Below are 13,051 nucleotides of genomic sequence, written 5' to 3' on the forward strand. Positions count from 1 at the left end.
ATAGTCATCTATTACATTACTTTGTGTAAGATCAGAAACCAAGAATGACAACTTGGCAGTTCTCCTGTGTTCTAGTGAATAATCTATACCAATTGCATTTGAGTGTCAGCTGTACTTTAGTGAAAGGGCCCTAACAAATCAAACAAGCTGTAAAAGGGGTTCTTTATTGTCTACCATGTCATGCCAGTTAATAACATCATTTATGGGGTATGACACAGTGCAATAAAGATAAGTTAAGATTTTCTTTTTATCTTATTTGGTTTCTCATAGTCACAGCTGTTGTGTTTTACTTTTGGTGATACAGCAGATGGGGACAAGTATATGGCATTTGTACTACCTTGATAAATCTCTGTTGTTACGCTGAAAGTTTATTATTTTCATTTTTCTTAATGCAGAACCTAGTAGTGCTCCTGCAGATGTCAAGGCTATAAGTTTGTCTGCATCGGAGATTCTAGTTGCATGGAAACCTGTTAAAGAGAGCCTGGGAAGGCCGCAAGGATTTGAGGTATGAAAGCAGATTATCATAATCATCATTGTATAATTCAATTTTCTTAACAATCAGCTGAAATGATGGTAAGGATTAAAACCTCCTGAGAAATTCTTTATTAAGAATAACTACTCAAAAACACAGCTCACCATAGACCAATAACAGAGCATAGCAGTGTTTTCAGGCTTTTAAAAAAAAATTATATAGACTTCCTCATGTTTTTATTGTATGAATATTTACTGTAAACCACTTTGTTTGATAAAAGTTAAGTGGTATATTCCATTTTTAAATAAACATATATATTTAGGGTTCAACTCAGATCTTGTATATAGTTTACTAGAGAGGGACCTTGTCTACTGAAGAATCCTAAACTGCACAAATTTTGTTTTATTTTCCTTAGAAAATTGTTAGTCTATGCATAGGGCCAGAGAGAGCATATAGTGGAAGATTTCCAGCAGGGTAACCTGGTAGTCTGAGCCACAAAAATGACAAAGAGGCATAAATTCAACTGACAAAGTGGTTTCTCATACTTGGAAGCTTATGCCTCAATAAAGAGGCTACCAGCCTCTTTGTCAGAATAGACATACAGCTATAATATTGATTTATTGTAGACTCCAGCAAGCCTCAAAGTTCATCAAGGGTATATATCAAAATGCATACACAACATGTGATAAGACATATATAAATCACCCAGGTCAACCATGTCAAATTGCTATCCTTATTCACAAGTGGAACCCATAAAACATGGGGTTGATATATATATATAAGAGATTATTTTACAAACATCTCCACGTGTAAATAGCAGCATTTATACGTGTTTATCAGAAAGCTGCTATTTACACATGGAAATCCACACAATGCAGATTTTTCAAGGGGGCATGGTAGGGAAGTGGTGGGGCCATATTTTGTGCATGGATTGGTTGGGACAAAAATCTGTGTGTCTTCACTATTTTACAGTGGGAATACACACTTATGGGAAAAAATGCCCTATTGGATTTTGCAACACAAAAAAAACCCAAAAAGGTAAAGGAACCCCTACATGCAAAACTACCAAAACCAGGAGTAGGGGTGAACCAAAGAGACCACCAGATGGGTAGTGTATAAGTCTTTATTGGGCACCACCACTCGTGTATCAGACCCAACAAGGGGTCATGTTTCGATGGGAAACACCCTTCTGCCTCAGGAGTCGCACACTTAAATAGGAAAACAATTGAATATGAGTCATTGGAAGATGGAAACAGTGGACTACCATAACCACTAAAGTACTGTAGTCTCTACAAAGATGCCATCAAACCCACCAAGGGTCTCCTTGGTCCATCCCTACTATTGGATTTTGCACCAGCTAAGAGGTGCACAGGTTTAAATAAAAAGTGATCATTTTGACCAGGGTTTTACATGAGGTATTAATTCCACCTCGAACATAAGATCAAGTACAGGTTGTCATACATGATTTTGGGCTATGACCTGAGAATGGTTCCTTAGCATTTGCCTGAGATTGAATGTTGCTGAATATGGGGGGGAGGGGGGATAATGCTCTGCAACCCAACCTGATTGGAAACTCATTCCTAAAGCAAGAGGATTTATTATTTGTTACCTGCTGAGTGAAAAGGTACCAAAAATGGGGTATGTGACTTATTTATACCACAACATAGAGGGATATCAATTGCATAATCCTGCAAACTTTTAGCCTCATATATGGACTAATTACCTCTTTTAAAAATGAGAAATATCTATCAATAAAAAAGTACGTTTTCAAAAAATGCATTTGAAAAATAGCATAATTATAATATCTATATCTCTGTGATCCTTAGGAAGTTATAGATAAAATTTTGACCATGTTTTGTATAAACTATGATCAAATTTCAAGCATGAAAGTTGCCCAGATTTACCCACCCAAACTTTTATAGCCTTTATCTCTATTATTTTTAATCCTACTTTTGGTCCCTTTTCATTCAGTGGGTCACATTTCATTTATAAATTTGCTCATGCATATTCTGTCATTCCTAAACAAACTTATCCTTGGTGGATAACCTTTTGTCAAAACAAATCTTCTTCTGAGGCTGGCTTGGGGACAATTATAACCAGATATTAAAAAAAAAAAAAAAGGAAGCAAGCTTGATCATGGTCTTTCTTTGTCGTTTTTGGGATATAGACCATAGAAGTCTGCCAGGTCCTGTCCTTACATTTCAGCTACTGGAGTTGCTGTCGAAGTCCACTCCAACCTATCTGTTTTGTCATTTGTGGGGCATAGACTGTAGAAGTTCGCCCAGCACTGGCCTTACATTCCAACCACTGGAGTTGCCGTCGAAACCCACTACAGCCTATCCAAATCCATCTTGTCATTTGCAAGACACAGTTTAGTTGCACATGCAACTAAATTGGCTAACAAGCCAATTAGCACCAATAATTGGGTGCTAACAATCTGGAATATTCCATGAATCATGGCATATTGCTTCAGTGACCCCTATATTTAAAAAAACACTCTCTTGTCTGTACTATTGCACTTAACTACCATCCCATCTCAAATTAGCCCTTTTTTCCAAGTTCTTAGAAAAGATAGTCAACCCAGCTTACATAATTTCTAACAAGACTTATGTGTTACATCCTAGGCAGGTGGGTTTTAGGAAATCTCATAGTGTTGAAACTTTATTTACAGCTTTTCATGATGAGGTCCGCCTTTTGCTTAACATTTTCATTTCTTCTCTATTTACTTTGATTCAATTCTATAGCCCTTACTGTTTTGCAGATGACATTCAATTTCTATTCACTCTTCCACTTAATTCCACTGATAACAGTTCTCTCAATTACTGACTGGAACAAGCTTCTAAATGACTGGGCACGCATATTATCTTTAAATATCACTAAATTGGTGTCCATAATTTTTTTTCTAATCCTTTTTGTATATCTTTCTCACCCCTGTTCTCCAAGCTCATTCCCTTATCTTTAAAGAACAGGTTAGAATACTTGGAGTCATTTTTGATCATAAACTAACTTTCATTCAACACATCAACAAAATACTTCAGTCTTCCTTTATTGCCATTCAGTGCATCCAGTCATGCAAACCTTATCTCCCCGGATCTTGTATTTGCTCACTTATCTTGTCCTTGCTCATCACCCACTTAGATTTCTGTAACTCTCTTTTCTCAGGTCTTCCACTATAAGTCTTTAACATCTCTTAAACAGCTTCAACTTGTTCAGTCAACTGCAGTTAAACTTCTACATAATTTACACAGGTTTGATCACGCGACACCCCTCCTTAAAATCAAACACTGATTACCTGTTTTTGCACGTATTCAATTTAAACTCTTAACCTTAGTATACAAAGGTCTACAACCTTCTGCTCCTGATTACATTTCCAATTTAATCCAAGCATATCATCCATCACGCACTCTCCACTCTTCACAGCAATCACTAGTGTCTCCCTCCTCCCTCTGTTATACGACTAGACAGTACCAGAGACACAACATTTTCATATGCAGCCCCAAAACTCTGGAATACATTGCCACTAGAACTTAGTACTGAATCTTCAATTCCTGTTTTCAAAAAGCATTTGAAAGCCTGGCTTTTTCAACAGGTATTCACTACTACCTAAGGATATAATTCTCTCCTTTTTCCTTCTGCTTTCCTTTTTAGCTTTTAATTTGAACTCCTCTACCTCTTGTTTTGTACACCGCCTTGCTACTTTTTGTGAAGAGTGGTATATCAAGCCTTTGGAAATAAATAAATATAGTGTGTGCCAGATTTAGCACGCAGACTTTATAGAATAACGACTAAGGGCATGTAAGTGTGGAAATGCTAATTGGTACTAAATAGTGGCAATTAACATCAATAACTGGCAATTATTGCTTATTAAAGCCAAGTGAATAAATTTGCATGCATAAATGCCCTTATTCTGTAATATGTGCATGCAAATTTCCACGCTAAGCTTTTCTTAGCACACACATGTTTATAGAATCTGGGGGCTGATGTCAATTATTACACCTAAAACATAAAGGACTAGATTCTATATATGGTGCCAAAAAAATTGGCATAGAAAAAAACGCTATTTTAGTTAGGCGTGTTTTATAGAATAGCGCTTACACCGGGGAATTGTACCTAATGAGGCCATTTTCACTAACTGAAACACGGTGCAAGTGTATGTGCTTACATTAGACACATATCCCCATTATTCCATAACAACGACATAAATTTTAGGAATGCCCGCTTAAATTTTAGGTGCAGATCACACGTCTAATTTTACATACATAAAGTTCAATTAAATTTAATTAGTACCAAAAATTGCTTGCTCAAAAGCCAATAATAGCTTGTTATTTAATTAAATTGCATGTGCAATTATATGAGTTTATCTTGTTGGGCAGAGTGGATGGACCGTGCAGGTGTTTTTCTGCCGTCATCTACTATGTTACTATGTTTTTGGCGATTTTTACAGAATTTGGGGGAAGTAGGTAATTCTGAAAAAGCCACTGAAATTTAGATGCTAAGCACAAGTTCTGTGTCAGATATTACACTCATAATTGCCATTGTAGCATAAGTTGGCATTTGCATGCCAATATTTAAGCACAGCTGCTTACGCCATGTCAATGACTGGTGTAAATGATTGCGATGACATATTACAGTTGTATGTGTAACTGACGGTATTCCACAATCTTAGCACATATATGTTGGGCACACCACTGATCCACCCATGCACTTGCCGTGTGCATTACCCCCTTGCAGTTATGCATTATGGGCTAGATTCTATATATGGTGCCTGAAAATTCTGACATATTCTCTAAAATACACCTAAATTTTATAGAATCATTTTAACTTTCCACATGGTATATAGAACACACTCAGTGTCTCTCCACATGACTAAATTTGGTTGCATCCATTTAGGCCATGTTTTACTTGGCATAAATCCAGACACCTAAATTGGGTTTATTCTAAAATAATGCACATAGATTGTAGAAATACCCAAGCCCTACCCATGGCCATGCTTCCTTTTTAACTACGTGACTTAGAATTTAGGCGCACCACGATACAGAATACACTTAGCGAGTTGTGCACTTAAGTCTCAATTAATGCTAATTATTGCTGATAATTGCTTGTTAATATCCAATTAAAAGTGCTGATTAGCTAGTTAAACAATTATGTGCGTTGTTATTAGAACACGTGCAATGTCTTTGTGGAAATCTAGCTGTGATATATAGAATCTGGGAGTATAATTTTTGTGTGATATTTCTAGAATAATGCCTAAGTGCAATTGCAAGTGTAGCTACAAAATAGTGTCCAGTAACTCAAATTATAACCAATTATTGGTACTTAGTGCCAATTAACACCTAATTTAGCAATTAACTTACATGTGTAACTGGCACTATTCTATAAATTGGTTGTGCAATTTTGTGAGCTAAGCAAGAAAATGTGAGTGCAATATTATAGAATGAGAGTGGAAATATTTAGAAATTCAAAGAAAGTAGCTTGAAACTCTCTAGCATCAAAATACTGTTGCTTAGTTTTGTCATATACCTGACACTCTGCACTTCTCACCCTGCCAGCCCTAGTGCCTCAACCTCTCTCAACTCACCTGTAGCTGTCTCTCCACTTCTTCATAATACATTGCTGTCTTTCACGCTTTCTGGAGCAGAGTCTGTCCAGAGCATGGCTTTTCATAAGACTTCAGCAGGAGTAAACATTTTTAAATGGCAAAATAAGCCCTATCCCTGTTAGGAGGAGGAAAGGGGGGCTCACAACATAGAAAAAGGTTAAAGACCTGGTGGAAATTTTAAAGAAAAAAGGAGAAAATTAAACAGAGAAGTACTACTACTACTTAACATATCTAAAGTGCTACTTGGGTTACGCAGCGCTGTACAGTTTAACAAAGAAGGACAGTCCCTGCTCAAAGGAGCTTACAATCTAAAGGACGAAATGTCAAGGTGGGCAGTCTAGATTACATGAATAGAGGAATAGAGGTATAATGGTTAGGTGCCGAAGGCGACATTGAAGAGGTGGGCTTTAAGCAAGGATTTGAAGATGGGCAGGGAGGGGGCTTGGCGTATGGGCTCAGGGAGTTTATTCCAAGCATAGGGTGAGGTGAGGCAGAAAGGGCGGAGCCTGGAGTTGGCAGTGGTGGAGAAGGGTGCTGAGAGGAGGGATTTGTCCTGTGAGCGGAGGTTTTGAGTAGGAACGTAAGGGGAGATGAGGGTAGAGAGGTGATGAGGGGCTGTAGATCGAGTGCATTTGTAGGTTAGTAGGAGAAGCTTGAACTGTATGCGGTACCTGATCGGAAGCCAGTGAAGTGACTTGAGGAGAGGGGTGATATGAGCATATCGGTGCAGACGGAAGATAAGACGGGCAGCAGAGTTCTGAACGGATTGAAGGGAGGATAGATGGCTAAGTGGGACGACAGTGAGGAGTAGGTTGCAGTAGTCAAGGCGAGAGGTAATGAGAGAGTGGATGAGAGTTCGGGTGGTGTGTTCAGAGAGGAAAGGGCGAATTTTGCTGATGTTATAGAGAAAGAAGCGACAGGTCTTGGCTATCTGCTGGAAGTGTTATGGTTTCTGAGATTCTTCCCGACTGCTTTTTAAAATGATTAGGGGTGCTAAACCCAATGGAAATTACCCCTTCCTGGACATTGTCAAACACTTTTCAAGCTGGATCCTATGACTGCAGCAGCAGAGGGGAAAGAAGGAACTCAATCCTTGAATCAGTAGATGCCATTTTATTTTTACTCTCCCTTTCCAGGGAGAACTGAGTCTCACTCCCCAGAGTGGAACAGGGAAGAGTTTAGAGCTTCTGAGGAAATGTTCCAACTCCAGGTTCCGTTAGATGTGTAAAACTAAAACTACAAAGAAAAAAAATACATAAGTAAATAAACCAGGGGTGTCCAACCTTGGCCCTTGCCAGGTCAGGTTTCCAGGATTTCCCCAATGAATAAGCATGAGATCAATTTGCATACAATGGAGGCAGTGCATGCAAATAAATCACATAAATATTCATTGGGGAAATCCTGATTGCAGTCCTCAAGGACCGAGGTTAGACAACCCAGAAATAAACAAACCTATAATGAAAACCAGCACCTGGTGTAGCTGCCTATTTTCACATATGGTAGATGTGAAGCCATTTTGAAGACCTGGAGGCTCTTTTGAGTTTGTATGGCCATCAGGACCTGACAGGCTCACTTTGGTGGTACACTGGTGTGGACAAGAACAAATGTACAGTATGGTCTGGATGAACCAATTAGCTTTTGTATACGCTCATCTATAATGTTATATTATCAGTTCATCCTATGTCTTTAACCCAACCTTTCAACCCTGTTCTTACTATTTCCCTCTATATCTGTTCCAGTCATGTTTACATTTCATTGCAGTGCTGGCTTCTCTCCCAGCTTTTTTAACTTCCTTTTTGGTTATTATAAGACCCATACTTAATCCTGTTAAGTACATAAGTATTGCCACATTGGGACAGACCAAAGGTCTATCAAGCCCAGCATCCTGTTTCCAACAGTGGTCAATCCAGGTCACAAATACCTGGCAAGATACCAGAAAACGCAATACATTTTATGCTGCTTATCCCAGAAATCAGTAGTGGATTTTCCCCCAAATCAATTTAATAATGGTCTATGGACTTTTCCTTTAGGAAGCCATCCAGACCCTTTTTAAACCCTGCTAAGCTAACCGTCTTTACCACATTCTCTGGCAACGAATTCCAGAGTTTAATTACACGTTGAGTGAAGAAACATTTTCTCCAATTCGTATTAAATTTACTACTTTGTAGCTTCATCACATGCCCCTAGTCCTGGTATTTTTGGAATGAGTAAACAAACGATTCACGTCTACCCATCCCACTCCACTCATTATTTTATAGACCTCTATCATATCTACTCTCAGCCATCTCTTCTCCAAGCTGAAGAGCCCTAGACACTTCAGCCTTTCCTCATAGGGAAGTCGTCCCATCCCCTTTATCATTTTTGTTGCCCTTCTCTGTACCTTTTATAATTCCACTATATCTTTTTTGAGCTGCGGCGACCAGAATTGAACACAATATTCCATGTGTGGTCGCACCATGGACCGATACAAAGGCATTATAATGTCCTCACTTTTGTTTTCCATTCCTTTCCTAATAATACCTAACATTCTATTTGCTTTCTTAGCCACCACAGCACACTGAGCAGAGGATTTCAACATATCATCAACAACGATGCCGAGATCCCTTTCTTGGTCGGTGATTCCTAACGTGGAACCTTGCTTTATGTAGCTATAGTTCAGGTTCCTCTTTCCCACAAGCATCACTTTGCACTTGCTCACATTAAACGTCATCTGCCATTTAGACGCCCAGTCTCCCAGTCTTGTAAGGTCCTCTTGTAATTTTTCACAATCCTCTTGCTATTTAGCCACTTTGAATAACTTTGTGTCGTCAGCAAATTTAATTACCTCACTAATTCTCCGACCTCCTCTTATGTCGTACCACCAAGTTTTGTAATAATTCATTCAGTTTAAAAAACTAGTGAGGTATTGTCTGAAACATCTAGTCATCCTGTGCTCCTTGATGTTAAACTTATAACCTTGACCACTCTGTTCAGGTTACTCCAGTCTTCTTAAAATGTAACATACATCTACTTGATTGTATAAGCCCGGAACTGGTTCTTAATGTTTTCTGAAATGTTAACTCAATATTCCGTTGGGATCTGGTTTGAGTAGAAAGTATTGTAAATGAAAATTATGTATTAGGATCACTCACCAAGCAGAAAGCATAACAATCACTTGAAAGTTTGATCATACCCTGTTATTAAGCATAGCACATACTCTACTGAGCCCTTTTTAACTATCCAATGGATTTTTTTGATTTGACTTACTGAAAAGCCTTCATACTGTGACCATCCTATATCTATTGGTTTTAGAGTCTCTAACTGTGGTGAAAGCTATGATCCCCACAATTACAGATCTGTATAAAACCAAAAGTTGCAGATGCTTGTTATTTAGCTGGTGTTCTCAGGCAGAATTGAATAATCAATTCAAAACTGCTTGTGGCCTGATGAGAAAAGAAAAGTGCTTTATGCATTCAGTCATTAGTTCTATTGCTTGCTTTCTGAGCAGAACACCTGCCGAATAGTAAAGAGAACTTTAAAATAACTTTAAATGAAAAGTTTGAACCACTTTAAAAACACAATTGGTTCTTTTTTTGTAACCATTTTGCAGTCACTTATTATTTGTTTCCACTGTGTACTATGGGGAAAGAACCCATGTTGTTCCTGTTATCTAAGTATTATTATTAAACACATTTTCTTCTTCCTATAATTATACTCCTAGGCATGTTTCAATCTGTTGTTACATAATTTGAAGGCTTTAAAGCGAAGTACATGGGAGCTCAGACCTAACAAGTTGGTGGGATCTTAACATTTTCTCTCTTCAAATCCAGGCTGTAGCCTGAGCTACAATGGACACAACATCCCAATAGGGCTCCTAAGATGAGAAAGAAGCCTGGGGGTGGGGAAAGGGGAGGGGGACAGGATAGTGGAAGTCTTTAAAGCTATAGCATGGCTGACTGTAGTTCTCATTCTGCTATTTGTCTCATTTGACCTCATCACCCTCCTGCTTGCTACATCTTGTTTTGCTCATTCCTCAGAGCCTCAAATCACCAGGATTTGCCTTGGATCCTCCTACATATTATATCTGGCTATGCTTTCAAAGTATGCTGCGTATGCTGCATGTCAGGAGTCATGCCATAACCTCCCAGGCAACCCAAGAGACATCCTGCCATGATAGCAATAGCAGGGAGCATCAGTAGTTAGGTTCCACTGATGGCTATCCTGAAACTAGCAGGCCCCATCACAAAACATTGTGGGCAGAAAGACAGCTGATCCCAGAGGGGAACACAGAGCCAGAAGATTTTACAGGCAGATAACTCATGAATGCCGCAAACAGTAAGGCAGAAATGGGAGATCCTGCTGTTAGAAATGCCAAACAAACCACCATTAACTGGTGATGTTCATTTTAATGGGGACAATTGGGAGCAGCCACAGGCCCTGAACTAGGGTTACCATATGGCTCCAGAAAAAGGAGGACGGATTGAGCCAGCCGGGTTTTACTTCCATTGCAAAGCAATGGAAGTAAAACCCGGCTGGCTCAATTACTTCCATTGAAAGCAATGGAAGTAAAACCTGGCTGGCTCAATCCGTCCTCCTTTTTCTGGAGCCATATGGTAACCCTACCCTGAACCCTCCCATGATGCATTATTGAGGGAGATATACAGTATACATGCTTGGAAACCCAACACTCAGCACAATTCGTAAAAGCATCAGAGTCTCCTACCAACCTCAGTCCATGGTACATGTATATCACTGTATATCCTCTCTCTCCTTCCCCTCATTCCTCTCCTCTCTCTCCTTCCCCTCGTTCCCTTTCCTGAAGTTACTATAGAGGAAACTACACTTCTCCTTTCTTCCTCAAAATGTACCACCTGTTCCTCTGATCCCATTCCCACCCACCTTCTTAATGCCATCTCTCCTGCTCTTATTCCTTTTATCTGTCACATTCTCAACCTCTCACTTTCCACTGCGACTGTCCCTGCTGCCTTTAAACATGCTGTGGTCACACCTCTCCTTAAGAAGCCTTCACTCGACCCTACTTGTCCCTCTAATTAGCGACCCATCTCCCTCCTTCTTTTTCTCTCCAAATTACTTGAGCATGCTGTTCTCCGCCGCTGCCTTGATTTTCTCTCTTCACATGCTATTCTTGACCCACTACAATCTGGTTTTCGCCCTCTCCACTCAACCGAAACTGTGCTTACTAAAGTCTCCAATGACCTATTACTGGCTAAATCCAGAGGTCAATATTCCATCCTCATTCTTCTTGATCTTTCCGCTGCTTATGACACTGTCGATCACAGCATACTTCTCGATACCCTGTCCTCACTTGGATTCCAGGGCTCTGTCCTTTCCTGGTTCTCTTCCTACCTCTCCCTCTGCACCTTTAGTGTTCACTCTGGTGGATCCTCTTCTACTTCTATCCCTCTGCCTGTCGGCGTACCTCAGGGTTCTGTTCTTGGTCCCCTCCTCTTTTCTATCTACACTTCTTCCCTTGGTTCATTAATCTCATCCCATGGCTTTTCCTACCATCTCTATGCTGATGACTCCCAAATCTACCTTTCTACCCCTGATATCTCACCTTGCATCCAAACCAAAGTTTCAGCGTGCTTGTCTGACATTGCTGTCTGGATGTCTCAACGCCACCTGAAATTAAATATGACCAAAACCGAGCTTCTCATTTCCCCCCCCAAACCCACCTCCCCGCTCCCCCCATTTTCTATTTCTGTTGATGGCTCTCTCATTCTCCCTGTCTCCTCAGCTCAAAACCTTGGGGTCATCTTTGACTCTTCTCTCTCCTTCTGTGCTCATATCCAGCAGATCACCAAGACCTGTCATTTCTTTCATTACAACATCCGTAAAATCCGCCCCTTTCTTTCCGAGCACTCTACCAAAACCCTCATCCACACCCTTGTCACCTCTCGTTTAGACTACTGCAATCTGCTTCTTGCTGGCCTCCCACTTAGTCACCTCTCCCCTCTCCAGTCAGTTCAAATCTCTGTTGCCCGTCTCATCTTCCGCCAGGGTCGCTTTACTCATACTACCCCTCTCCTCAAGTCGCTTCACTGGTTCCCTATCCGTTTTCGCATCCTGTTCAAACTTCTTCTACTAACCTATAAATGTACTCACTCTGCTGCTCCCCAGTATCTCTCCACACTCATCCTTCCCTACACTGCTTCCCGTGCACTCTGCTCCATGGATAAATCCTTCTTATCTGTTCCCTTCTCTACTACTGCCAACTCCAGACTTCGCGCCTTCTGTCTCGCTGCACCCTACGCCTGGAATAAACTTCCTGAGCCCCTACATCTTGCCCCATCCTTGGCCACCTTTATATCTAGACTGAAAGCCCACCTCTTTAACATTGCTTTTGACTCGTAACCACTTGTAATCACTCGCCTCCACCTACCCTCCTCTCTTCCTTCCCGTTCACATTAATTGATTTGATTTGCTTACTTTATTTTTTGTCTATTAGATTGTAAGCTCTTTCAGCAAGGACTGTCTTTCTTCTATGTGTGTGCAGCGCTGCGTACGCCTTGTAGCGCTATAGAAATGCTAAATAGTAGAAGTAGTAGTAGCCCCCTAAGGGCACAGATCACCTGGATATTGGTAGGTTTCCTCTTAGCCAGTCAAGAGGTTCATTATTACAAACAAAGACCTTGACATCTTCATCCTTACAAAGCTAACACTATCAAGATGAGGAAGACTGTCTTCTTCCCATAAAGGTCATGTGGAGTGAAACCACTTAGTGGCAGCTACTGTAGGTTCGGCCCCTTAATCAGTTAAGAGTTCTCCAGTTTGGCAACATAACAGAGGGTCCAGAAAGATTTTACAAGCCAGGCCTCGCTCAGGCTGCAATGAATTTGGTTGAGAGGGTTTACAAATTGATGACTCCTTCGCTGAATTTCCGAAGGGCAGTCTTTCATCTATACATGCACATGCAATTGGTTCAGGTGTACTGTTTGCTAATTATTTGTTTGTAAGTGCAGTCCTACATTTTCCAACAA

At 40.2% G+C, this 13,051-nt stretch overlaps 1 protein-coding gene across 1 annotated transcript in view; it reads left to right on the forward strand.

The window, feature by feature from the left end:
- Nucleotides 1–13,051, forward strand: part of CNTN5 (contactin 5) — a 699,531-nt gene that overhangs the window by 660,741 nt on the left and 25,739 nt on the right. Inside the window, exon 19 of the mRNA XM_030200224.1 lies at nt 396–505. Coding sequence (XP_030056084.1) covers nt 396–505 — 110 coding nt within the window. The remainder of the gene's footprint in view (nt 1–395; nt 506–13,051) is intronic.

The sequence above is a fragment of the Microcaecilia unicolor genome, chromosome 4 (assembly GCF_901765095.1).
Source record: "Microcaecilia unicolor chromosome 4, aMicUni1.1, whole genome shotgun sequence".
NCBI lineage: Eukaryota > Metazoa > Chordata > Amphibia > Gymnophiona > Siphonopidae > Microcaecilia > Microcaecilia unicolor.